The 27,535-nt window shown below is 56.6% G+C and overlaps 1 protein-coding gene across 1 annotated transcript in view; it reads left to right on the top strand.

Moving 5' to 3' along the window:
• Positions 1-25,815, top strand: part of SRCIN1 (SRC kinase signaling inhibitor 1) — a 65,722-nt gene extending 39,907 nt beyond the window's left edge. The window contains 16 exon segments of the mRNA XM_036268823.1: positions 146-239; positions 710-1,105; positions 1,107-1,238; positions 1,241-1,560; positions 2,639-2,731; positions 2,962-3,005; positions 3,280-3,467; positions 4,604-4,779; positions 10,256-10,386; positions 10,539-10,686; positions 11,014-11,260; positions 11,709-11,943; positions 13,536-13,690; positions 13,983-14,135; positions 18,602-18,748; positions 25,536-25,815. Of these exon segments, the coding sequence (XP_036124716.1) occupies positions 146-239; positions 710-1,105; positions 1,107-1,238; positions 1,241-1,560; positions 2,639-2,731; positions 2,962-3,005; positions 3,280-3,467; positions 4,604-4,779; positions 10,256-10,386; positions 10,539-10,686; positions 11,014-11,260; positions 11,709-11,943; positions 13,536-13,690; positions 13,983-14,135; positions 18,602-18,748; positions 25,536-25,670 (2,794 nt within the window). The 3' untranslated portion in view covers positions 25,671-25,815.
• The last annotated feature ends 1,720 nt before the right edge of the window (positions 25,816-27,535 follow it).

The following is a 27,535-nucleotide window of genomic DNA, read 5'->3' as shown; positions in this document are numbered from 1 at the left end:
CCTGAGGCACGAGATCCACTGAGTAAGGAGTTAGGAAGGGGTTGGGACCCCTCTTGCCATACCTCTTTCCTCCCTTGGAGTAGCTGCCCCTCAACACAGGGCTCGGGGATAGTGAGTGACCTCTGAACCTTTCCCCACCCTCCAGGGACATCCAGGACCGCAGTATTATCAAGATCTACCGGAAGGAGCCACTCTACGCCGCTTTCCCTGGCTCACACCTCACCAACGGGGACCTCCGGGTATGGCTGGGGGTGCCCAGGGCATTGGGGAGGCTGGGCAGATGGGGTCCAGGAGCACAGTTCCTTGTCATTAGGGACCAGGGCCAGCTTTGGAGAAGGGAACGTAGAAGCTGAAGCAGAGGGAGCCTCCGTTAATTGTGGAGCCATGGAGGAGTCCTCCCCCTCATTTGCCAACCCCACCCCTCCCCATCCACTCAGGATTTCTAGTCGGACTCTCCCAGGAACCACTCCTTCCCATCGTGCTTCACCACAGGGTGGCCTGCGGGTTGCCCCTCTGGTGCCCCTCCATCTGCCACTTCTTCCTCCATTCTGGGAGCCCTGATGGGAGAGGGCCCCAAGATGCAGCAGGAGCAAGGGAAGGCAGAGAACAGAGGAGACTTCCTAAGTGTCAGGGGGAAGATGCTGGCTCCTCCAGCAAGGGACCCCCTTTGTGACCAGCCCTGTGGGTTTCGGGACTGTCTTCTGCACAGAGAGAGATGGTGTATGCGTCGAGGGAGTCGTCCCCCACGCGACGCCTCAACAACCTGTCACCGGCGCCGCACCTGGCGTCCAGCTCGCCGCCGCCAGGGCTGCCGTCTGGGCTGCCATCAGGCTCCCCGTCGCGCTCGCGCCTCTCTTACGCCGGGGGGCGCCCGCCCTCCTATGCCGGCAGCCCGGTGCACCACGCGGCCGAGCGACTAGGGGGCGCCCCCGCCGCCCAGGGCGTCAGCCCCAGCCCCAGTGCCATCCTGGAGCGACGCGACGTGAAGCCGGACGAGGACATGGCGAGCAAGGCGGGTGGCATGGTGCTGGTGAAGGGTGAGGGTCTCTACGCCGACCCCTACGGGCTGCTCCACGAGGGCCGCCTGAGCCTGGCCGCGGCCGCCGGAGACCCGTTCGCCTACCCGGGTGCCGGCGGCCTCTACAAGCGCGGCTCGGTGCGCTCGCTCAGCACCTACTCAGCCGCTGCTCTGCAGTCCGACCTGGAGGACTCCCTGTACAAGGCAGCGGGCGGCGGTCCTCTCTACGGCGACGGCTATGGCTTCCGCCTGCCGCCCTCGTCGCCACAGAAGCTGGCCGACGTGGCAGCCCCACCCGGAGGTCCCCCGCCGCCACACAGTCCCTACTCGGGGCCACCTAGCCGCGGCTCGCCGGTGCGCCAATCCTTCCGCAAAGACTCGGGCTCTTCATCCGTCTTCGCAGAGAGCCCCGGAGGCAAGAGCCGCAGTGCTGGGGGCACCTCGACGGCCGGAGTGCCCCCTCCTGAGCTCTTCCCTGGGCCTGGGGAGCGCCCTCTCGTTGGGTTCGGGCCGCCTGTGCCAGCAAAGGACACAGAGACCAGGTAAGGGACGCTCGCGAGGTCTCAGGGCCATGAGTTGGGTAAACTCAGGGGCACCGCAGAGTTTGTGGCAAGGTTGTGTTCTGGACTCTGAGACCCCGGAGTCCTTTGTAGATCCGAAGTAGTCTAGTGGGGTCGCCAGAGTATCTTCAGTGTGCTAGGGAAGGCAATGGAGAGACAGAGATGCCGTTTTCCTACTGTCTGGAAGACCTTGGGGATCTAGATAAGGACTTTGGAGACCTGGGTTTGCATCTGTTCCCTGATCCTGTTTCCCTAATCAAAATCGAGGCTGGACCTGCACTCTTGAGTGCCTTTCTTGGCCAGACAGAATTTGCAGCTGAGAGCTGTCCAGCACAGGGCCTGCTGAAGTCCACCGGGGAGGGGCTGCTGGTAAGAAATAGGGATGGGGAGAGAGAGGCACATTCAGTAAGGCAGCTTCCGATGTGGGGAACTCTTGCTCATCATTCAGCTCCTTCCTAAGGATGCAGAGCTGGAGGAGGTAACGGGGCACTGACCTATCCCCCTCTGCCCTCAGGCAGTGCTGCTGAGAGGTAGAAGTAATTTACATTCACACAGCCCTCTTGTGGCCTGTGTGTCAGGCAGTGCACTGGTCACTGTCAATGCCAAGGTGGGTAAATCTGGTTCTACCCTGTTTAGTGGGGGAGACACATTAAAAATTGCTTGTACTTCCCTTGGGTGGGTGTACAGGGATTCCGCAAGGCTGCTGGGGACTCTGGCATGGCTTCAGAGAGGAGGTAGGGAGGAGGGCATACCAGGCAAGGGGAAAATGTATGGCGGCACTGAGAGGCAAGGGTGGGGCCTATTAGGGAGCCACTGGTGAGAGATAGGTTGCAGAGGGAGGGGGTTACTGTCAGATGGAGACAAGCTTATCAATGCTATATGGGGGTGGGAGGATGGCTGTGGGCTTGATCCTTAGGTGGTGGGGCTCTTTGAATTGCCTGTGTGCTGGTGGCTGGAGGGAATGTTATTTCCTCTAATTGTCAATCTTAGTGATGGGAGGCTGGGCAGGAGGGACCTCATGCCTAGAGAAGAGTTTGTTCAAAGCCACCACCCTCCCCAGGGAGCGCATGGAGGCCATGGAGAAGCAGATTGCCAGCCTCACAGGCCTGGTGCAGAGTGCCCTACTACGAGGTTCGGAGCCTGAGACCCCCAGGTAAGGCACTTGTCCCAACACCAGTCAGGGCCTGTGGGTGGGGCAAGAGGAAGGGAAAGTGGACAGCAGGAGCCTTGGGCTCAGCTCTGCCAATGTCTCACCGTGTGATGGTGGGTATGAGTCTGGGACTCCAGATCAGGGGACTGGCGATTATGTTAAGGTCTCACCCAGCTTTGACTGTCTGGGGCCAGCCTGGACCCTCTGATGGGTATCTTTCCCCTGTGCCACAGTGAGAAAATCGAAGGCTCCAATGGAGCAGCCACGCCCTCAGCACGTGAGTGACCCTCCCCTCTCCCACAGGTCCTTAAACCCTCTGAGCCTCAGATTCCCAATCAGTAAACAATAACTATGTCACCTGGCTTGAAAGGATAAAAGAGTAGTCACTTTAGCCCAAGATGTCTTAGTCCTGGCTCCCCACAGAAGGGCTGACCACTAACTGGGGCAGGGAGTCAAAACCACATGCTTCTGTCGCTACTGTGTGTGTGGGACCTTGCCTCAACCCCTCCAAGCTCAGGGTTTGTTCTCCCACCCTCGCGGTCCTTCTGCAGCCTGTGGGTCAGGCAGCCGGAGCAGCGGGGCCACCCCAGTGTCCGGCCCTCCCGCACCCTCAGCCAGCAGCACCCCTGCGGCACAGCCCACTGCCATCAGCCGTTTGCAGATGCAGTTGCACCTGCGTGGCCTCCAGAACAGCACCAGTGACCTGCGAGGCCAGCTTCAGCAATTGCGGAAGCTCCAGGTACCGCCCCCTCTAGGGCCACGCTCCCTGCCCCGCCCCCTCAGAACCCACCCACTTGTGCGGAAACTTTTTCCCATAAGTCCTGCCCCGTCTCATACTCGCTTAACCGTGTCTCTTTGTACACTGTCAATGCCAAGTTGAGTAAACTGCCCACTGGGCCCCTCTTCGAACGCATTCTCCCCTTCCCCTTCCTCGAGTTCTGTCCCTTCGTTGAATCTCTTTGCCCTCACCAGGCCCGCACCCCTCGGCCGTGTCCCGGTCAATGAGCCCTCCTTCCCCGTCCCGGAATCCTCACCGCTCCTGGAACCCCCATCCAGCGCACTGAACCGCCTCCCCCAGTCAGTACTTAGGGAAGTCCCAGTTCCCCTCCCCCCCCCCCGTGGGGCGGAAGCCCTTCCCCCGGATCCCCTTAGCTCCCCCTCCCTGCCCCTCCTGGCAGATGGTCCCACCAGTCAGGAGCCTGGCATCGCTGTGCCCGCTCCTCCAGAGAGCCCTAGAGCCCGTCAGGTGAGAATAATGAACAGAGACAGGCTGGAGGTGGGCAGAGAGTTGCCATCTGGGCAACGGATAAGATCTCGCCCACCCCCACCATTGCTCTAACTCGGCCTTAGAAATGGGTTCAAGGGTTAAGTTAGTCTACCCTTCCCAGCAACGAAACTCTATCAAATCCTAGTGCTCGAGTCCATCGAAGACACAGCCATGCAGTCTCATGGTCGGCAGGCCACTCCTTATCCCCCATATACCCTGTTCTCCTTGCCTCTGTATTTCCCCAGCACAGTAATCTTGTCCTCCGCCCCCCCGCCCCCCACCATCCCACCCCTTCGCTGCTGCTCACGTTCACAGTCATGCAGCCGCACCTTCTGCATGGGCCAACTCAGCACTCCTCCCTCCACTATCCCCATGCCGTTCTCCTCCTGCCTCTGTTCTCCAGAATTTAGCCCTTGGCTTCTGCCCCCCACCATCCCACCCTTTCGCTGCTGCTCTCGGCCACAGCCGAGCAGCCGCATTTGCTGTGGAGCCCGCCCAGCATCGGGCTGCCCTCTGCCTGTCCTCTGCCTGCCTCCTCCTGGCCCTTTCCCTGATGCGTGCCTCCATCCCCTCCCACCCCGGTCCATCGGTCCATCTGCGTCCGGCAGCTGCAGAACCTCGAGTCGTTGCGCGCGCTGCTGAAGGGCACAGAGGCGGAGCTGAGCATGCGCGTGTCGGAGGCGGCGCGGCGGCACGAGGACCCGCTGCAGCGACAGCGCACCCTGGTGGAAGAGGAGCGACTGCGCTACCTCAACGACGAGGAGCTCATTACCCAGCAGCTCAAGTGAGGCTGGGCCGAGCAGCGGAGGGAGGGCTGGGGATACGGCTTGGGTACCTTGGGTACCGCACAGCCTGGTTTCACTGGGAGGCGCAGCGCCCTTCCTTCTGAATCACAGGTGACGTTGGTCGGTTCTGAAGTCTGATTTCCTTCTGTGTGGCCTGATTTCTCTGTGACCCACAAACCTTTGACCATCTGGCGCAATTCCTGATTTCTTTTTTTCTGGCTTGATGCCTGCTTTTGCTAAGGTCTTTTTTCCTAATGGGCCACAGTGTGGATGTCCCATGGCCTGTAGCCTTAGTTTTATGTGGCCAGCTGTCTGATTTCATTCTGACCCCTGTCTGCTTTCATTCTGGCCTGTGACCCGTGTAAACTGATGCTGTGGTATTCAGGTGGAGCATTCACGTGTTGCCAGCTTGGTCACCTCGGTGCTGACCAGCCACAGTGGCCAGCACTCCAATTCCCTAATCTCTGAGACCAGGCATAGTCAAGGAAACACTCTCCTCCCATCCTAGTACAGATCTAGCATTTTCAGAAGGAATGAGGAGTAGAGAACATCGTACCCCCAGATGTTTAGACATGGAAGAGTTAACAGAAGACAGTCTTCTGAACCAAATTTAGCAAATAGCTGTCTGGCCAAGATTCGATTGTCTGGCACCAATGAAGGAAGAAGCTACCTTTTGCTGTCGGTCCACTGTGTGAGCACCCCCACCCCACCACAGTCTTCTCTTGTCAGAGACAGAGGCCCTGCTCCTTCCTCTGGCCTCCTTCTTGGTGGCACAGGGCACAAGAGGACCTGAGGTCCAGCTCCAGCACTGAGAGGCTGTGTGATCAGGGCAGTTTCTGCTCTTCTCTGTGCTGTGGCTTCCTCATCTGTGCCCAGTATTAAGATTTCTTGCAGTTCTTTCCAGAGGGGGCTTGGGTTCAACTGGCTACTAAGCCAGGAGACGCTGCTCAGAGGAGCCCAGCTTCCTCACCAAGTCATATCTGATTGTACCTTTTATAAGGGGCTCCTTGAGAAGTGCCCTTGCTCCTCAGCCCTGGGCCCACATAGCCTGGTGGTATGTGTGCAGAGATTCCCACAACCACTGTAGCTGAGATGAAATAAAGGATCATCCTACTCAGAAATAAGCTGGCTGCAGCCACTTCATCACTCCAGGTGTGACAGTTTAGTGCCAGCTCCAGTGAGATCTCCAAGTAGACTGGCAGCTGCCATCCACCCCTAAGCCTGGGAGTTCTATTACCTGACTTTTCTGTCCTCTCCTTGCCCCTTCTCACTCAGCACATAGGAGCTGGGTTGGAATTTTTTAAAAAACAACTGTATTGAGACATTAAAGGAAAATAAAAGGAAATAAAAAAGCACAGAGGCAGAAGAAATGAAAGGACAGACTTGTGCTTTTGTCATATGAATGTCTGGTCCTCTGCTTCCTGGGGCCCTTGGTTCTCCAGGAACATAGAGACTCACTACCCCCTGCCCTGTTATCAAGCCCATTATTCAGACTGCTCACTTGAGAGAGCTTGGGGGATGATAGAGTGCTTCTGGCAGGATTCTCCATCTACTCTGAAGGGGGCTCCTGCCTTTTTGGGTGGTGCCTGGGCTGAGCTGCACACCAGCCCTGCACAGCTCCCCTGGCCTCCCTGGACATTAGGTGGGCCAGCAGGCCCCTCCTTACCCCTGTACAATTGCTCTTATTTGGCTTCACTCTGTCCCTTTTTCTTGCCCTGGCACCTTGCAGGAAGTTAAGGCCAATACTGTGCTTCATTCGGCTTGGCTCACTCACCTATTCTTCTAGCCAAGCACTTGAGCTCTGTGTAGACATTGCCCCTGGGGCCAGCCTCTGCTGACTAAGACCCTTTGTCCTCTGGAGCCTGACTTGGCTTAACCCAGGGCTGGCTTTGTAGGCATGCGACCTGTGCAGGAACACGGGCCCCATGCTCCTAAGGTCCCTATGCTTGGTTTCATGCTCTGCTATTACTGTCTTGAAATGCTTAATGCTTTTCTAACTAGGGGGAGAATCTTTATTTTGCATTGGGCCCTGCAGATTATATAGCTGGTCTGTCCTGACTCTCTCCTCTTGACCCCTCTGGGAGTAAACCTGGGTCTGCAAAGCCCAACCATTTTCTGATCCCAGTATTTAGACTTGGACTGGTCAGGGACTCTTTTGCAGAGCCTGTCCAGGCCAGGGGCCCCTAAATCAAGGTGCTAATTGGGCCTAAAGTAGGGTGAGGGATAGTTCTTTCCGCCTGAGACTGGCAGAGTTGCCTTCTCCCAAAGGTTTACCTGCATCCTCTTTTTTCATTAATCCTCACCCAAGGATATTTTTCCATTGCTTTTTAGATAGAGTGGAAGAGAGGGGGGGGAGGGGGGGAGAAACATTGATGTGAAAGATGTGAGAGAGACACATCAATGGGTTACCTCCTGCATGATCCCAACCAGGGCCCAGGTACATGCCCTTGACTGGGAATCAAACCTGTGACCCTTCTGTCCTCAGGCTGTTGCTCTAACCACTGAGCAAAACTGGCCAGGCCTGTATCCTCCTTTAAATGAAGGTCTCTCCCTGCCCAGAGTGATGTTTGGGAGTGACCATTTTACAAAACTGGCACTCCCTGAGCCAGTCAGGTGCCGCACAGAGCAGAGGAGAGTTACTCTTTCCCATGTGACAGAGCAAGGGCTGGGTGAGACCGTGGATGGCGCTGGGGTGATGTTAGTCCAGTGTGGGAGTGAGATGCAGTGGAACCCAATGGCTGAACTCAGACATGAGTAGATCCTGCTTTGCTACAAAATAGTTGTATGACAAGTTGCTTAATCTACCTGAGCCTCTTTTTTCAAATGCCAAAGTCAGTAGTATTAGTTAAGGTGGCTAATTAATTAGTTAGGGTAGCTGCTATAACAAATCATAATGGTTGGAAAGTAACAGACATATCTTTCTTTCTCCTGGAACAGCATGGAGTGGGTTCGTGGAACGGCCCTCCTGTAGTCATTCTGGACTATGGGGGTTTTGCCATCTTCAATATGTGCCTTCCAAGATCACCCACAGGGTCATTGCCTTTCAACCAACACGAAGGGGAGAAGAGCATGGAAGGGCTTACGTGGCAGGGTTTATGGGCCAGGCCTGGAAACCACACGTACCCCTTTCACTCATATTCCGTTGGGTAAACCTCAGTCCAATGGCCACTTGTAACAGTCAGGGAGGCTAGGAAATGTAGTCTGGTGCCTGAGCTACTGTTTGTCTGTCAGTAGACTGGGCATAATAATGGTTCCCACTCACAGGATTTGTTGTGAGGATTAAATAAGGCAGTGATTTTCAACCGGTGTGCTGCAATAATTTTTTAAAACATGCCATACCAGCCCTGGCCAGTTTGGCTCAGTGGTAGAGCGTCGGACTGCGGACCCGGGTTCAGTTCCTGCTAAGGGCATGTACCTCGGTTGCAGTTTGTCCCCGACCCTGGTTGGGTCGTGCGGGTGGCAGCCACTCGATGTGTCCCTTTCACGTCGATGTTTCTCTCTCTCTCTCCCTCCCCACTCTATCTGAACAAAAAATGGAAACATGTCCTTGGGTGAGGATAAAAAAAAACCAAAAATGCAATACCTGACTATTTAGTTGGGGGCACTGACTTCTTTTCCCTTAGATTGTCAATTAAAAAAATGACAACAGCCAACACAACAATAGTTGTCCAGTGTGAATGAATCAAAATTATATCTGTTTTTTTGTCAGATCGGCAAAAAATACATTTTTTTTGGCATGCCACAGAATTTTAGTAATTAGTTTACATGTGCCATGAGATGAAAAAGGTTGAAAATCGCTGAAATAAGGTAATAAAAGGGAAGGGCTGAGTGTGGCAGCTGGTACACAATAAGTGCTTAGGACACAATAGCTCTGTAACTGGTGGTGCTGAGTCACAGGATTTTATCCTTGGTTCCAGCGTGATCTGTCTTTTTACCCACTAGTTGGATGAAGATGTCTCAGGCATGCTGATAAGATTTGCTGATGACACAGAGCTTTGAGGGGGAACAAATCTGTTGGATGGAAGAACTGAGATTCAGAAGTTGTTTCCACCTGGATAGTTGAGCTGAAATCCAACAGATAGGATTTGACAGGGATGTGTGTAAAGTCCCGCATGTGGGTCAGGAATGTCAGTGGCTCGAGTACAGAATTGAGATGACCTACCTGGGCAGCAGTTCTTTCTTTCTTGTTTCTTTTTTTCCCCTTTCTTTTTGGAGGTCCCACTGAGATCAATAGTTCTTTCTTTCACTTACTCATTTATTTCACAATTATTTAACAGACAGCTGTGCGGCTCCAGGCAGCCTGCCAGGTGCTGGGCATTGGAGATGACTCTGGAAGGCATGGCTCCTGCCTGCCTGGAGCTCACAGTGCAGCAAACAGGAGCTCCAGGAGATGGGGGGCAGGGAGCAGACCCCAACCCCAAGTGCAGGGAGGAGAGGTTCCCACTGATACCTGAGGACAAGTGGGAATTAATCTCATGTATATGTGTATGTGCACACGTGTGTGGCCGTGTGTGCGTGCGTGTGGTTGAATAAAGGAAATGGCATTAAAAAGGTCCAGAGAGGGCAGCACATACAAGGACCTCAGAGAAATTCTGGACAGTTCTGAACAGAAGCAAGCCAGACGAGAACAAGAGATGTGGCTGGAGGGAAAATAAGAGCAGCTCCCAGGGCCTGACCCTTGCCACCCCTTTTCCTTATTTAATCTTTACAATGGCCCCAAGAGGAAGGAGCTCTTAATACCCCCATATTTTGGAGAGGAGGTTGAGGCCTGGAGATAGTAGGTGACTTGCCCAAGATCTCTCATGGGGATGGGCAGAGCTGGGATCGGAATTTGGATCTGCCTGACTTTAGAGCCAAATTTTCAACTATTACCCTCATGCCCTTCTTGACCGCCTTGAAGAGTTTGGATTTTAGCCTCAGAATGATGGGATCCATTTAAGGTTCAACACAGCGGGTGGTGACTTGGTCTGATTTACATTTTAGAAAGATGTGGGGTTTAAAATGACACAAGCTCAGCATAAGCCAGTTGAAAATCAAAAGCAGTTTTGTCCTCAAAGGAAGAGGCTGAGTATCTGGATCATTTGAGAAAAGGTAGGTGGACACCGCAGTGCCACCTGCAAGAAAAGAGAGACCCTGAGGGGCTCGTGCAGCTGCCTCCAGCTCTCTGAAAGGCTGCCAAGTTCTCTGCTGCTTCCTTGGCAGAACGAGAATCAGAGGATGCAAGTTATAGGGAGGAAGATTGAGCTGATGTGGCTAACGATCAGAACTTCAAAAGGGGATCCAGGGCCCCTGTTAGGGAGTTCTTCTGAAGTCTCATCTCTGAGGTTTGGCATTTCCAACTTCACTTGGGCATGTGGCCTGGTGAATGGCTTTTAATTTTTATCTGACTGGTGGCCTGATTTCTTTCCAGCTGCCCAATTTCAGGGGGCTGGGCTGGGGCCAGAAGGGGCTGAGAGGGTCTCTCTGTGGCTGCAGTGACCTGGAGAAGTCGGTGGAGAAGATCCAGAGGGATGTCTCCCACAGCCACCGGCTGGTGCCCGGGCCTGAGCTGGAGGAGAAGGCACTGGTGCTGAAACAGCTCGGGGAGACACTGACTGAGCTCAAGGGTGAGCCTGGGGGCCAGTGAATGTGGCACATGGTCCAGGTGGGAGTCCCTGAGGCACCCCTGCCACCACCCTCAGACCCTGCCCTTTCTGCTGCCTACTCTCCCAGTCCTCTGAGCTGCTCCCCCTTCAGTTACTCCTTCTGGTCCCCTCAGCTCACTTCCCAGGCCTACAGAGCAAGATGCGGGTAGTGCTGCGCGTGGAGGTGGAGGCCGTGAAGTTCCTGAAGGAGGAGCCACAGCGCCTTGATGGGCTACTCAAGCGTTGCCGTGGGGTCACAGACATGCTGGCCCAGATCCGAAGGTCATTCTATCCCTGACCTCTTATCTCTGATCTCTGATTTCCCATGGGGTCACACACTGGTCCCAGATTGGTAGATCAGCCTAACCTCTTATCCTGACTCCACTTTAGAGGGCACTGATGTGCCACCTGGAGCTACACCTCAACCCTGACTTGTTATAGGCTTGGCTGTCCCTAATGCTGGATACAGCTACTCCTGCCCGTTCCTTTGCCTATGTCCTGCAAGACCCCAGAGCCGTCCTTACACCTGCCCCCTTTATGCCAGTCTTCCCTTCCATGGGCCCACCACCCTGCTGGTCTCACAGCTGCTCCTAACTCTTCCAACCCCAGGCAAGTGGACGAGGGTGTGTGGCCACCCCCCAACAACCTCCTGAATCAGTCCCCTAAGAAGGTGACAGCTGAGACTGACTTCAACAAGACCTTGGACTTTGACATACCTCCCCCCAGCCCTCCGCTAAACCTCCATGAACTGAGTGGGCCAGCTGAGGGAACCCCTTCTACCCCCAAGGGGGGCAACCCCACTAAAGGCCTGGACGTTCTTGGCAAGAGAAGCGTGGACAAGGCTGTGTCTGTTGAGGTACTGGACCCGGGATAGGGGGTCAGCTAGGTGCACACATTCTTCCCACCATCCTAGGTTGGAAGAGCCGATATGGTGTGGGCACTTTTTCCTGGGGGAGGAACAAGCCTGAGAAACATATTAAGGGTGACATTCATCCTGCTAGACAGAAAAACATATTGTAAAGTTATAATGATTAAAGCAGTATGGTGTAAGCATAAGAATAGACTATGTGATCAATGAAACAAAAGACAAAAATCCAAAATCAGGTCTAAGTATATCAAGAGAGTAGTATATAAAGAAGGTAGCCAGACTCATAGAGGAAGCATGTAATATTCAAGGAGAAGTCTGAGGGTCCTCGGGGCTGGACCAGCTATGAGGCTTCCTTTACCATCCTATGTATGTGGGGCTGGGGGAAGGGGCTGAGGCCCCAGAAGTTCAGTCCTGACTCTTGCCCCCTCCTCTTAAGGCTGCAGAGCGAGACTGGGAGGAGAAGCGGGCAGCCTTGACCCAGTATAGTGCCAAGGACATCAATCGGCTGCTGGAGGAGACACAGGCGGAGCTGCTGAAGGCCATCCCTGACCTAGACTGTGCGAGCAAGGCTCACCCAGGCCCGGCCCCCACCCCTGACCACAAGCCCCCCAAGGTGCCCCACAGCCAGAAGGCAGCACCCCGAGCGGAGCCCAGTGGAAGGAGGGGCTCAGGTATGGGGGAAATTGGGGGTGGTTGAAGAGCCCAGAGAAGGAGAGCCCCATCTTCAGGAGCTCTTGGGTTGATGGGGGAAGCATATGGCAGTGAGAATCTGCATGGTCAGGCTGCTGGAGAAGGCAGGTGCTGGGACATCAGCAGCCTGACGCTCAGCCACTAAAGGGAGACCCAGAGTCTAGGTTAGAGCTGGCCCTTCCAGGGCTTTCCCACTGCCCTGACCGCTGCTGAGAGGGCCACACAGGGAGGAGGAGCGAGTCCAGCCAGAGAGTCACCGGTCTGTACTGCTGACCCAGCACGGGCCCTGAACCAGGCTGTGCAGACACCGGTGCATTGAGCGTCAATACAGGCGTGGTTCCTGCGCTCCCGACCCCCACCCCAGCCTGGAGCTCACAGGGGAGGCGTAAATCTGAACCGGAAATGGCCATCATCATCATTCATTCCTGCTCACATATTTGTTAAGCACCTACTGTACGCTAGGTGCTGGAAAAAAGGAATAAGATACAGCTCGCTTTTCAGGAACTTAAAATTTATTTCGGGAATAATACTAACATATGTGTCTATCAAGCACTTAACTGTGTGACAACTGCCTCAAATGCTTCCTGTATAGTAATTCTTCCACTTTTGTAACAACCCCAGGCAACCATTGAAGGGGTTATTCCCATTTTACAGATGAGGGCACTGAGCTCAGTGTGGTATGTGATCTGTCCCAGGCTAGTGTGTAAACCGGAAGGAGGATGAGGTGCTAAATGCAGTGGTGGAGGTGAGCTCCGGTGTTGAGCAGCCCTAGAGGAGGCTCTGGGAGGGCAGGAAGGGCTTCCCGTTGGAAGCACTTTCCACTGGTGCCTTCCTGGCCAGTGGGGGCATTCTAGGAAGAGGAAACAGCACGTGCGAATGCCTGGAGGTGTGTACTTGTCACGGCAAGGGAGTAGCAAGCACAGCTGAGACGGAAAGATTGGCAGGTGCAGAGGGTGCTGGGCCAAGGAGTTTGGATGTGGTTTTGGGTAATGGGGAGCCACTGAGGATCAAAGGCAGAAGAATGGCAGGTTTGAATGACTTTTCTGCAGGTTGCCCTGGCAACAGCCTCCATCTCCAGAAGAACTGAAGAGCCGGGTGGGCAGGGACAGGCTGTTGCAATAGTTACTGTTCTCTCTTGATGGAAAACGGATGAAGCTTCTTACGGGGCAGGGCTGAGGGGCAGGTGAAAAAGAGATGAGTTACAGCAGCATTTCTCAGATGGGACCTTTACAGGAAATCACCTGAAGATCTGTCAAAATCTGGCTTCTGATCCCAAAGCTCTGGGTGGGGCCTGAGCTTCTGCATTTCTAACAAGCTCCCAGGTGCTGCCAATGCTGCTGGGCTCTGGCCCGCCCTGGGTGTCAGGGGTGAGAGTGTGAGAGGAGTGACGGCTTCGGGCTGGATTACAGGGGAGATAAGAGAGGAGGAGGAGGGGGCCTGTGTCCTTTCCCCTGGACTTTCCTCTCCCCTCCACCCGGAGGAGGAAGCAGGGTTTGTCCCCTTGGAGTCGGATGTGGCCCACAGACTCCAGGGTTACAGGTCCCCTGACCTCCAGCCCCTTGGCTGCCCGCAGATGAGCTGACAGTGCCCCGATATCGCACAGAGAAGCCCTCCAAGTCACCCCCACCGCCCCCTCCCCGCCGCAGCTTCCCCTCCTCCCACGGCCTGACCACCACACGCACTGGAGAGGTTGTGGTCACCAGCAAGAAGGACTCAACTTTTATTAAGGTACCACCCCACACTGGCCAGGGGATGAGGAGGTTGGGTTAGGTTGGTGCCTGAAGTGACCTCTGGAGAGCCTCTGGGTGGTCCCCTCTCTCAAAGGAAGAGGAAGGAAGGAAGGGGGCTGGCCAGTGGTGATTCCTCTTCTGGCTCGGGCTTCCACTGTGGGACGGGGCCACCCTGGAAGGATGAGGAGCGAGGGCAGATGGGAAATGGTCTGGACCCTTGGAGCCGGGGAGGTGAGCTGATGCTGGAGGCGGAGCAGAGCCTGGTCGTGACGGGGGCCTGGGCCTTGCAGAAGGCCGAATCTGAGGAGCTGGAGGTGCAGAAACCCCAAGTGAAGCTGCGCCGGACTGTGTCCGAGGTGGCCCGTCCGGCCTCCACACCACCAATCATGGCCTCTGCCATCAAGGATGAAGACGATGAGGACCGCATCATCGCAGAGCTGGAGGTGGGTCAGGGGTGCGACTGGCCCCCGAGTCATCAGCCAGACCCTGCTCCCTGTCCCTGCCAAGCTGACCCTAGGGGGAGGTGGCTGGACCAGGACAGGTGGTGTGACTCAGGCCTCCCACTGAGAGCTGGCCTGTTCAGGTCCCCATCTTCCATTGCAAAGTGGAGTGGGGGGATCTAAAGTCTCTCCTTTCAGCTTGAGGTTTGTGATTGTAGTCTTTGAGGCCCACCTCCACGGCCCCGAGACCCTCGTGTTCTGAGACCTCCATCCTCAAATGTTCTTTGAACATTTAATGCCCTTATACCCAAATGCCTCGGCTCCATCCCAAGTCCCTCAAAGTCCAGTGTTCTCAGCCCCCCTCCTGAGTGGCTGGAAACCCTAGACTTCCCGGGCTTCTGGACAAACTGGAGGGCAGAGTGGCCAGTGGCCATTGTGAGGGGCCGAGGAGTGGAGCTGGCGTTCCAGTGCCCGCCCAGGCTACCCTCCCTGTGAGGGCTGAGCCATGGGTGGCACCTCCATTGTCCTCCCTGTGCCTCTCCTCCAAACTTTCCCCCACTTTCTGCTCCCCAGGTGTTTGAGAGAAGCTCAGTGTCTTTCCTCCCCCCTACGCCCCGCCGCCAGCCGATCCCTACCTTGCTGTCCCCCCAGGACCCAGGGCCCCCCGGGGGCTCAGCCCCAGGCCCCACGTGGAAGGTAACAGGCTGCCCCCACCTCTCACGGCGCTCTGTCTGCCTGTGCTCCACAGCTTCCTCTCTTCACCTGTCACGCTAACCTGCTAAAATGCCAGTCACATCCCTGGTCCCCACCACTGCCACAGCTCACCCACCTGGACTCACCCCCTCCCCCGCTCTAAGGACAGGTGCATAACCCTTCCTTCCATCCCTGAGACTCCAGCAGCCTAGTATCCAGTGGCCCACTGGGTGTGTGTTTTCTTACAGGCTTGATTCTGAGTTGGCCCATGGTGGCCTGGGTATTTTGTTCCAGTCTGTGGCCTGAGTTTAGGTCAGGCCTGCAGCCTAGGTTTTGTCTTGGTCCAAGATGGGAGTTTGGACCTTGTTCACTTGATGGCTTTACATCCAACTCAAAATCTGACTTTGTCCTGAGCCCTTGCCTGGTCTCTGCCATTCTCCCTCCTCTGCTGCCTGTGCCAGGCGGGGGCTCCTTTCCTCCCACTGGAATCTATGCCTTGCACAGGGGCCAGGGCTCCCCAGGGGGAAGCTCACTTACAGCCTCCCTTGGATCCGTTGCCCTATCTTGCCCCGTTGGTCAGGGAGTTTGGAATGCAAGAAACTCATACCCTTCCTTGGCTACTGGCTCAGTATCTTTCAGCATTGGGAAGTTCTTCCTTCTCTCTAACTTCAGTCTCTGCTGCTGTCCCACTGCATTTATTTCCTTTTACTCTTTCTTGGGAACTTGGGGGTGGGCCTGCTGTCTGCACCCTAAGGGGACCGTGCTTGGGGAGGATGACCTGTGGGGGGCGGTCTGGGAATCTTCCCTCTGTTCAATCACTTTGGAGCAGGGGGAGGGCAGCCTCCAATGCACACACAGGCTCACCTGCCTCGTCTGGTTCTCCTTGGCCCACAGTGGGTCCATGCTGGCCACCACCTGATTTCTGGCCTGGCTTGAGGCCTAGTGGTGCTTTCCTCCCTGGCCAGGGGGAGCAGACAGGTACCCACCAGATGGGTGGGCAGTGCTGTCTGCTGGGCAGAGGAGGGCACAGAGCAGTCTGAGGAGCCATCTGGGCATGAGCAGTATGGAAGGGCTGCCCCCAGTGGGCTGTGCCTTCGGCACCCAGCCGCTGCCCCCTTCTGGCTCTGGGAGCCAATCCTAAAGGGGCCCAGTGGGCAAACCCCTCCTCTGGCCTTTGGAGCCTGGCTCACCCTCTGCATCCTGAGGTGCCATCGGGCAGTGGAGCCAAGCAGGCATGGGTCACCCTCTCTGCCTTCCCAGACTGCACCCCTACCTTCAGGTAAGCAGGTGGCAGGGCTGGTGGGCTGCCTTGGGAGGGAGGCTGGGGAACCTTGCTGCCCCCCATATATCTCCCTATGGCTCCTTTTAGTGGAAAAAGCTCCGGACTTGGAGTCAGACTACCTGGATTCAAATCCTGACTCTGCCACTAGCTAGTTGTGGGTAAATGACCTTGAGTGGATCACATGGCCCTCCCCACCCTTGACTTCGCGTTGGTAAAGTGGAGAAGGCGGCAGTAGTAGCCGTTTCATGGGTTACAGTCAGGATTAAAGGTGAAGGCGTGCGTACGTGACAGAGCCTGGCACCACACTGGTGCTCTGAATTAGAGGCCACTCAGTTTGGGAGTATCTCTTTGTGCCCCCACCAAAGCCAGAGCTTGGGTCACACAGAAGCAGGTGCTCTGGCTTTGGCGAGCCCAGCGCAGCAGAGGGACTTGGCCGCGCCCCTCCCGTGGCTGGGAAGCCCTTGGAGGAAGCTCTGAAGTTGGGGTGGGAGCACCAGGAGCCCCGGCCTGTGAGGAGGATGAAAGCCCAGCCCTCAGAGGCCTGAAACCCACATCTGGTCTTCACCCACACAGGGCTGCTGGTCTCCACCATTCAGTTCAACCAACAGATAGCTGGTGTTTATCAAACACTCACAACGTGCCAGGCACTGTTCTGAGCACATGCCCACATGAGCTCACTGAGTTCTCTACCCGCCCCTCATGCTGCTATCCCATTGCACAGGTGGGCAAACTCATGGGAGTAGCTGTGAGACCTGTCCCAGAGTTTAGCAGTGAGAAGTCAGCACGTATCTGTGCTTCTAGGGAAACAGCCATCTCTGCCAGAAAGGGGGAGACTGGAGGAGGTGGTGCAGAGAGGCCTGAGCTCTAGTCCCAGCTTTGCCTCTGGTTGCTGAGTTCACTCAGGCCCCTCCCCTGCCTCAGTTTCCCCATCTACGGAAGGAAGGATCTGGGCTCACCCACTGTCTAGCCCCCATCCCAGCTTGGGATCGTTTGGTTTGCAGGGATCATATTCTCCCTCATCTTTCTTCTCCCCCCCAGGTGTCCCCAGGCGCCAGGGCCTTCTGCATCCCCCGGATCATCTTGACAGAGTGTGCCCCCAACCCTCCTTCCCCGCCAGAGGCTAGGCTTGAGGAGCTCAGCCCTAGACCAACCCCCACCCCAAGACCCAGGACCCTGCTTGGCAGTGGGAGGGGCTGGAATGGCCCACAGGCCCCGCCAGAGGCAGTGGCCACGGCTTCCTGGCCCAGGAGCAGCTCGATGCCCAAGACGGAAGGGACACCTCTGAAGAGACAGGGGATAGGGGGCTACAGTCCAGAAGAGGGAGGAGCCAGGGTCCCTTGTTCTCAGGGACCAGACCCAGGCAGAACTCAGGAACCCTCCACTGCTGAGACCCACCCAGGGGAGACCCCCAAGGACTCGGGACACGACGCCCAGCCTTGCAGCAGGAAGTGTAAGGGCCAGCCTGCTGCCGGCCTCGGCTGCATGGTGAGGGGTGCCGCCACCCAGCGGATGGACAGCCTGGACGAGACGCTCTGGGAGCTGGAAGCCACCCTGAGCCAGATGGGCGCAGCCCCCTCCGAGGAGCCCTCTGGCGGCCCCCCATCCCTGCCCCCCAGTCCCAAGGTGGCTGCCTCTTCCCCTGTCCTCTCCTCCTGCCTCAGTGCTCCAGTCTCTCCGCCTTCAGAGCTGGAGGAAGCCAGAAGCTGCAGGAGCACTGACAGCCCCTCCCACTGGCCCTCCCTCAGCTCCTGCCGCTCTCCTGGGAGTCCCGTGCCAGGTGGGGTTTGTAGGCTGATCCCGAGGAGGCTGGGAAGCTGGCCCCCCTAGGGATCAGCCCATCCAGCCCTAGCAGGGACTCCGGCCTCTCTGCTCTGTATCTGTAAACCAACAAATAAAGTTCTCTCCCCCTTTTCCATACCCACCCTCGCCTCCCCTTCTCCTGTCTGACTCTTTCTGTCTGTCGTCCTCTGTCTGCGCCTCTGCCTCTGAGTGCTTCTCGGCCGGTCTGGTACCTGGGGTGGTTCGAGGGGGCTGGACTTGCTCACCTTAGGGAGACTTCACCTCCACCCCCTCATTGGGAGGACGATCTGGGCGCAGGGCTGCCAGTCCTGCTCTGCCTGCCATTATGAGAAGCCCCCTCCCGATCTCAGTGCTTTCCTGAGCCCAGGTCGGTGCCTCTTACTGCAGTGGGGGTGGTACCAGGGACCCGCACTCTAGAAGGGGCTCCCCCGGGAGGCACCAGCTGCCTCTGGCCTATCGTAAGAAACCACCAAATAGTTCTCACTTGAGAGCAGAGTGGTTAGGAACCTAGCTGGTGGCCCCTGTCACCTCTCCTTCAGGGAGGCCTAAACCTGGCCTCAAAGTGGCCCTGAGGAGGTGGAGCCGGGGGGTCTCCAGGACCCACTGAAGGGGTCCCAGCCCCGGAGGCCCCACCCAGTGCCTAGGGTTCCCGTGTGTTCCCCCTCCAACCCCGACCCTTCTCCTCTCCCTGCAGAGTGGCGGTGGCAGTGTGCCACCCATGAAGGTGGTGACTCCAGGGGCCTCCAGGCTGAAGGCAGCCCAGGGCCAGGCCGGCAGCCCCGACAAAGGCAAGCACGGCAAGCAGAGGGCCGAGTACATGAGGATCCAGGCCCAGCAGCAGGTAAGGTGGGCACCACAGGGGCAGGACCTTGGCCCCATCCCGTCCCCCCACCCGCACCCCTGCAGTGCTGTGTGCCGCCATCTCCTGTCATTACTCCTGTGATCGCCTTCCCGCCCGAGGCCCAGAGCCGTCCTCCCTGCCAGGGCTGCCCCACAGCCCCCTGAGCCGCTCCTCTCTCCCCTCCCTACGCCCCCCAAACAGGCCGGGGAGCCCTCTGCCCGCTGCTTCTGCAGGAGAGGAGCGAGCAGACTGCTGTCCCCACCAGTCCCAGTGACTGGTCCCCTCTGAGGCCTGGTCTGCCCTGGGTGTGGGAGGGGGGCTGATATGCCCCTTCATCTTCGGCCACTGCCCTCCTCTCTGCTTCCTTCTCTCCACTCCCAGTCCCCTGCCCTTTGGGGCTCTGCTGCCACTTCTGCCCCCCTCCTAGCTCCTCGGCCATCTCCCAACTGAAGGAGAAGCCACCTTGCATCTGCCTTTGTCTTGTGTTTGGGTTTCAGTGTGTTCCCGCTGACACTGGATGGGGAAGGGGAGAGAAGAGAGACTTTGACCGCCAGGTGGGGAAGGAGCAGAGGGGTGCTTTACCCTCCTTCAGATCTGGTTAGCAGGCTTGGGGTGTAGAGTTGACCTCACCCATGGGTGTTCCTGCCCTGTGGCCACGTGTGGCTGGGTCAGAGGTGCAGGTGGTCCCTGGGCTACATGTGGAAAGGCCTTAGTGTACTGTTTGGTTCCGTGACTATTTCTCAGCAGCTCCTGTATGCCAGGCCCCCTCTGGGCGCTGCGGTGGGGTCGGGGCTGTGAAATGTGCAGATGCTGTGACATAGACAAGGTTCTAGGCTCCGAGGCAGGAGTTAGAAATGGGTGATTCCGCCCTGGCCAGTTTGGCTCAGCGGTTGAGCATTGACCTGCGGACCAGAGAGTCCTGGGTTCGGCCCCCGCTAGGGGCACGTACCACAAAAAAAAAAAAAAAAAGAAATGTGTGATTCCAGCCGCCTCCTTTACAACTCAGGGGATAGCTCAGAGGTGGGAAGGGCCTTCCCAGGGTGCATAGCAAGGTGGGTCACAGCCAGGACTGGGACCCAGGAATGCCAGCCATTCCCACCACGTGGCCCTGTGACAGCCCTGGGCACACAGGTCCTGCCAGCCTGCTGCTTCCCTAGAGAACGCAGTGGAGATGGGCATCCACCTGCCCACCCCGACGGCCTCTTCTCACCAGCTTCCCGCTGGGCCCCGTCTTCCTCATGGGCCCCCCAAAACCCTGCAAATCCATCTCCAGCTCTTTTCCTGCCACCACCCTAGATGAGTTCCACTCGTCCTGTCCAGGCTGGTCCCTCCTTTGTGTCCAGAACAGCAGCTGACGTTTGTGGGGTGTTCACTTGTGCCAAACACATGTCTCATTTCACACTCACCCCATCTATCAAATGGGGAAACTGAGGCTCTAAGTGAGATCATACAGCTGGCAAGTGGTGGAGCGGGATTCACATCCAGACTGTCTGGCACCCCCTCCCCCAAAACACACTTGCTTCAGCCTCTTCAGCTGGCCCCTCCCTCCACGATCCGTATGGTCCACCATCTCTCACCCTGACTCCGCACAGCTCATCGCCATTGCCTCTCCCTTGCCCCTCCAGTCACCTCCATGGCTCTCTCCTCCACTTAGTCCCCAGCCCACTCCGCCTCCCTCCAGCCTCACCACTGGGTGTGGCTAGGTCTCCAGTGGACTCCAAACCGGACTCCCCCCACCTCTGCAGAACGACGGCATATTGCCACCCGCCCCACACACTGAGGGCCGTGTCCACCCACCACGCTTGGCGTCCTCTCCTCCTTTGTCAGCCATCACCTGACTCTCCTGACTCCTTTCTGGGCGTTTCTCCTCTGCCCGCCTCTTCACCTCCCTGCGCTGGCCCCTCGGCCTCGCTTCTCCTCGTTCCGCATGCTCCTCTCCTTGGGCGCCAGGAGCCATCTGTCCCTGCCCCGGTCTCCGTTCTGAGTTCAAGCCTGTCAGCTGCTTTCCCCTTAGGAAATGTCACCCACCCGCAGGTGTCCACCCTGGGCGTCTCTGGAGCTCGTCCCTCCCCTCCTACAGAGACATAGTTGCTCTCTCTCCACACATCTGCCTCTCGTCTGGCTGTGGCTCTTCCACTTTTCTAGTAGCCTTTCTTTACGAAAGCATCTTCTTTCTGATACAGTAGTACAGACGTGTGGAAATTTTTTCAAGTTACAGATGCAGGAAACAAAGTCATCTCAGGCCCCACCTTCTGCGCTCCCTGTGACTTCTGTCACCTCTGGCCAGTTTTCCCAGACCTGTGGGTGGGCGGGTGTTGTAAAATGCAGATTCGATTGCATCACTTCCCCAGCTTGAAACCTGTGCCCAGGGTCCCTGTGGGGTAAGGAAATAGAAAGCCCTTCACATGCTGCCCAGGGCGCTTCATGACAGCCTGGGCTCCCTCTGCCCACCCCCTCCATTGGCCCAACCACCTGGGTCCCCTGGCCCTCTGGCCCCTGGGCTGGGACACGGCTCCATACCAACTCAGTCTGTGACCTTGGTCAGGGTCCTCTGCCCTCTACAATGAGGATAAAAACCTAGTGATGAGTCCTGAGGTCACATGATGCTGGGTGTGGGAAAGAGCTTTGAAAGCCACCAAGTGCTCTTCAGAGGGAAAGAGTCACCGCTGTCCTTGGTCACACTGTACATTTGTCAAGGGCTGGGCAGAGGCCTCTTCCTCATCATGTGATCCTAACACATGAGCTCCAAGCTGCCTTTGCTAATGATGGGGGCAGGGAACAGGAGGGCCAGGACCGGAGCCACAGAGACAGGATCCAGGGAAGGGGGGTCTGAGATGGGGCCTGATGCTACAGAGAGGTCAGAGACATACCCAAGAAAAATCCTTTGGAGGCTGTGCTCAAGATCCAGGGCTGGGATGGCAGCCGGATTTGCAGGGTGCCAGGATGCAGGGCTTGGTGCCCACATGAAACTGGGGGCAGCCCCTCCTCTACTCGGGCTGAGAAAGCTGTGAGCACCTGCTCTGTCTTCTCAGATGGCTCAAATGAAGGAACTGTAAAGAAGGGACCACCAGAGGGTTGAGGGAAAACAGGGATGTCGCGTTATCCAGGGACTAGTGAAAGCAGGAAGCTGGACCTCCCTCAGAGAGGGGGGCAGGAAGGCGTAGAGTTTAGGGACCCCAGTGAGAGCTGGACAGCAGGAGGTGTAGTTATGGAGGGCGGGGCTGCTGCCTGCAACAGGACACCGAGGAGGGAGGTAGTGGGGAGGAAACTTCACCCCCTTTCTCTCCACCCTGCCATAATCCCATTGGCCAAACCCAACCAGAAGCCAGTCAGCAAAGGCATGGGAGGGTCAACCAGCCAGAGCACAGAGCAGGGCAGGACTTGGAATGGGGGTGGGGCATGGACAGGCAGATAGAAAATAGCCAGTAGTCAAGTTTATGTATTTTATTTAATCCTCATAACAACTTTGTAACCTAAAATACGTGTGCTTAATCTGCTTTGTCATTGCTAATCCCCTTCGCACCTAGAGAGCGCTGGGCCCACATCGGCACTCAGTAAATGTTAGCTGGTAGGCGAATGGATGGGCGAATGAATTTGCCCGGATCAGGCCCAGTGCAGTGGAAACAGACAAAGGACTGGGAAATGATTATAATAATAATGGCCACCACTCACTGTGTCATGAGTACAGGCACCAGGCTTCACGCTCTGTGTTGCATCATCTCATGTGACTCTGTGGGGACTGTGTTCCCTGCTTTGCAGGTGAGGACACGAAGCCCCCGGGGAAACCCTGCTCAGAGTCGCAGGGTGAGGAAGTGGCAGAGCTGGGACTTCCACCCAGGTCCGTCCGATGCCAATCCACTGTCTTCATTCTGGCTCCTCCTGCTTTGTCGGGGAGCATAACCTGTGGGTCTCCCCAAGCCTGGGTGACACGGTAGCATGACCTGGACACTGCTGACTAGAGCATCGGGGGACCAACTTTGGGCCTCACGTATCAGTTGGAATACTTTTAACTGCAAACCACAGAAACTCCCATTCAAAATGGCTTAAACAACCAAGAAAAGTATCATGTAACACAAGCAGTCTGGAAGCAGGTGGGACCCAGGGCTGGGGAATTCAGCGGTCCAGGGACATCGGGAACTGGGTTTCTTTCCTATTTTGGTCCTGTTGGCCTACCATTCTACCTCCCCTCAGTGGGCGCCGTCATTCCAGGGCTCTCGTTTTAGGAACAAGAGAAACTTCCCTGGAAACTCCCCGCCGAGCTCCCCTCTCTCCGCTGGCGAGGAGAAGGGGCTGCTGAGACCGCTACAGATGATCAGGACCCGCTCTCCTTGGCTGGAGAAGCTCTGCCTCTCCTGCCGGCCCAGTGCTTGGTTCAGGCCACAGCAGGAAGAAGGGCTTGTGGGCAGGGGGGGAGGTGGCACTGGGAATGGTCCTGGAGGAGGTGCCAGCAGGCATGGAAATCTGTGCATCCAGGAAGCATGCAGAGGGTGCTGACCCACAGGGAGAGGAAGGGGGCAGCGCCCAGCCCTCTGGGCCCCAGCCAACAGTTCCAGTCTCTCCAGCTGGAAGCCGAGCATCGGTGAGGTTTCTGCCTGCCCGGAGGGGACAAAGCTCTGCTTCTCTAGACATGACTGGGAGCAACGGGGAAGAGCTGGCTGGTGACAGGCAAGTGGCAGGAACCTTCAGAGGCCGCAGCTGTCTCCTGAGAATTCTGAGCTGCACAGGACAAGGTCACGGGCACAGCTGGACATGCTCCCTCAGCTTCAGGAAAGTGGGTTTTGGCTGTCGCTGCAGCCAGCCTCCTGGGAGGGAAGGTGGCCTGAGAGAACTGTACCAAAGAGATGCTCACAGAGCAGCCACAGAGGTCTCCGTGCAGAAGGGGCTGGCTGCCCGTGTGCACGCTGCCCAGCTAGTGAGCGCTGTCTAGACGCCTGGCGCAGGCTGGCGGAGGAGGGAGGCAGATAGAGGCCCACGCGGGAAGGCAGGTGTTTTAAAGACCAAAGCTCAGAATAGACGGAGGCTTTCAACAAAGGCTAAAGGGAAGGAACAGAAAAACCTTTTAACTAGAGATGGGTTGAGAACAAAGAGGACAGCCAGGAGGAATCAAACAGCTGGCCCGGGACATGGTGAGATGTGAAGAGATGGGGAGAAAGCGGACGCGCTCCTCTCCCACTTGGCTTTGGGAGAAAGAACTTTAAATAGGAAACAGTGGGAGGGGAGGAGCAGGACAGGAGCCCAAGGTAAGTGGCAGGGAGTAAGAGAACTCTTGGTTGCCTTTAAACTTGATTTCTTGGGGCCGGGACCAGAGCCAGGGCACGCGGCTCTCGGCAAAGGACTGAGTGAACGGGAAGCCCCTGCGCTGCGGCCCGGGGACCCTCTGAGGAAGGACTGCACAGCCACAGGAGAGCAGAGGGGCGAAGACCCAGCCGGGGAACTTGTCTTGACTGGGGCGAAATGTAGACTGTAGGCTGCGGTGTGGTGAGCCAGCCCCAGATGAAGCCCTGTGCACGGGGAAGAAGGAATGATCACCAGCAGCCAGGAGCGGGTTCCCTGTCAGTGGTCAGGCTGCAGGCCATCTCACTTCCCTTCCAGGCTGCTGGGGCACAGCCCGCTCCCCCGCACGCATCGCATCGGACAGAGCTGACCCAGCAGCTGGCCCATGATACAGGTCGTGGGAAACAGATTGACCCTGCCCAGACCTAACCGGCAGGAGGTCTCTGGCGAAGGGCCACAGCCCTCTGTTTCCAGTCCTCTTCCTTTCTGGTTGTTTTTTTTTTAATCAATACGGTTCAGTTGTCACACTAGTAACTAAGCAAGGCCAGGAGAGACAGAGCAGAAACCCAGTCTGTGTCGCCCTGACGCAGTGGATCTGAGTTAAGTGTGAGCAGGATCAGCGGGGCGCCTGCTGATCTGCAGGCTCCTGAGCCCACACGAGAGCTGGAGGCTAGAGCAGGCCTGGGAATCTGCATTTTTGACACCATCCCCTCGAGGTGGAGGTGATGCAGGTGGCTCGGAACCATACAGACCTCCAGGACCCTATAGATGCAGGGAGTTCCTGGGGGTGGGGAAGGAACTGGGTTATTTCTAACGGTCAGCTGACTGGGAGCACAGGCCATGTTACCAGGGGGTGAACTGCCTACTCACCAGGCCCAGCTCAGAGCTGGAGAAAGTTATACAGGACGCAGCTGGGGGTGAGCCTCGGTGCAGCCAGTGCCTTTTCTTCCAGGGTGGGGGTGGGAGGTCCTTTAGAGAAGCCCTCATGGCGAACAAGCTCACCCAGATGCCACCACAGGACCCTCTGCTTAGAGCCAGCCTCCTGCTGCGGGAGGAAGGGCCCCTGCTGGGCTGCTGGGACTACGAGCCCCTCTCCACTCCCCCTGCTCTGAGGGCAGCGCCCCGTGGCAGCTAACGTTTCACTTCTTCTCCCTTCCTCCCCTGTTCTCTTCCCCACGCCCCTTTCTCCCTGTCTGCTGGCCCTGGTGCCATCTCCCTTGTGCTTCTCTGGTCTCTCTTCCACCTTCGCCCTTTCCTATCAGTGACCTTGGACCTGTGTCCCCACCCCGCTTCCCAGGCCCTTCGGTCCAACTCTGTGCCCCCCTCTGCCCTGCTGTGCCCCCTCTCCCCTTCTCAGGGGACCACTCTCCAGATGCCCCTCTGGTTTCTTCCTTCCGCAGTTAATTTTCTTTTGGATATGTGGAGGTTTTTCACTTTTTAAAGCTTCAGCTGGGGGCCAGCATGAAGGCTCTCCCTTCCTCTCTCTGACCCCTGACCCCTGTTTTTGTTCCAGGCCATTAAACCATCTAAAGAGATGAGCGGGTCGAATGAGACCTCAAGCCCAGTTTCAGAAAAGCCCTCGGCTTCCAGAACCTCTATTCCCGTATTGACTTCGTTTGGGGCAAGGAATTCTTCCATCTCCTTCTAGAAGCCCCCTCACACCTCCACCCCAGCCTGTTCCGCCCCCTGACCCCTGACATTTATCTCCCTACTCTTCCCTTCATCTCCACCCCCCCTCCATTCCCCAGACCCTCCGAAGGGGGGGGCCCTCCTCACTTCTCTCCACCCATCCCCTGTTGGTGTTTTTGGTTTTATAAATGATTCACTTTTCATTATCTTTCTTTTTTTTTTTTTTAAAAAAAAAAAGCAAAGCAGTGCAACTAAGAACCAAAACACACCACGTTCCTTTGATTCCCTGTTCCAGAACGGCCCACTTCCTGCCATCTTCCCTCCCTTTTCTGTTTCTCCACTCTTCCGTCCAAGTCCATCCTGAAGTTCCTGTGCCCTCCCCTCCTTCCCCACCTGCCCACCCCAACTTCCCAAGAGCACGCCAAACAAACTCCCAGCCAGGGAGACTTGGAGCAGCGGACTGCGGAGACCCCAGCTCTCTCCCTTGGAAACCTCCCTGGAGGAAGACCTGGACATCGGACCAGTCCGGGCCAGGCCGGCAGGATGGGACACAGGCAGCCTCCGGCCCTGGAGGGCCCCACCTGTCCAAGCTCGCGCGGCTGAACTCGGCTGTTTCCGCGCTCCGTTCCACCCGTGCCCTGGTGGGCCTGGAGTCGAGATCTTGGGGCTGAAGAGGGGCCTCAGAGTTTGAGGGGCCTCAGGGTGGGTGTGGGGTATGTGAGGCTGTTGAATCTGTGTCCTTGGAGAGGAGTTGGCTTGCGGGGACTCCCTGCCTGTGGCGAGGAGCCACCTGACCTGCGCGGAGGGCAGGGAGGGGCTTTGGACTGTTGGCTGTGGGCGGAGGGGGCACTGCCACTGGAGAGGGCAGCCCAGAGGGGGCGCGTTTGGTACTTTTAGTTTCCTAATTTAGCACTTTAAATGGCATTAACTTATTTAACGGGGGTGGGGTGGGCAAGAATGAAGGGCTTAGATAATTAGATTTTGAGGCCTGGAGGGTGGGAAGGGTCTGGTTGTGAGGGAAATGGGGGGAACACAGAGCAGGTTGATAGGGGGCAGGGGTCGTCTCTGACCCCAGGGGTAGGGTGACTTGACCTTCAACTGTCCTCTCAGAGATCTGAGGGTTTTCAGGGAAGGGATAAGACGTGGTTTATAAACGGGGAGTTGATGACCACTGGTGAGATCCTTGCGGTCCCAGAGGCCACCCCGCCCGACCTGTGGACACCTGCCTTCCAGAAGATGTCCACAGTGAGGCTTTTGGCCAGGTCCTGGAAGGGGAGGGAGAAACTAATTTCGTTTCTCAGCCCTGACCCTGCAGAGGGCAGAGCGAGGGGCCAGCAGAGAGGTGTGGGCGGGGAAGGAGGACGGAGTGGGTCTGCAGGCCCCAGAGTTCCTATCAGGAGCACAAAGTGGGGTAAGCACAGGGGAGGGAGGGGGGCTGATCTCCCTGAGTAAGCACAGTGAGGAGCCACTGAGGAGGCAGCACTGCCTCGACCCTGGGGCCTGGTGGGAAGTCCTCCCTGAGGGGGGCCTGGGCGCCCTTGAGGGATGGGAGGGAGGGAAAATTGGGTTGTGTTTCTTCATTTCTTTGTTTTGTTTTGTTTTGTTTTTGTTGGTTCATCCTTGTTTTCTAGCTTTGGATCATTTTTGTACAAAGGCAAGTAAGCCTTTTTGAAAAAGAACAAAAGAAGAGGAAAAAAAATCCCTCCTGAAAAAAAAACATAACCTGGAAAATAGAAGAAAAAAAAAAAGGACCTCATAAATGATGCAATTACTTTTAATTGCAGGCAACTCTTTACATTTAAGTGAAGTGTCTTAACATTTTATATTGTTTTAAAAATATATTTACATATTATATATATATAATATACGTAATATAAATATATA

The sequence above is a fragment of the Molossus molossus genome, unplaced genomic scaffold (genome assembly GCF_014108415.1).
Source record: "Molossus molossus isolate mMolMol1 unplaced genomic scaffold, mMolMol1.p scaffold_m16_p_19, whole genome shotgun sequence".
NCBI classification, from domain to species: domain Eukaryota; kingdom Metazoa; phylum Chordata; class Mammalia; order Chiroptera; family Molossidae; genus Molossus; species Molossus molossus.
This window is presented reverse-complemented; position numbering and strand designations above follow the sequence as displayed.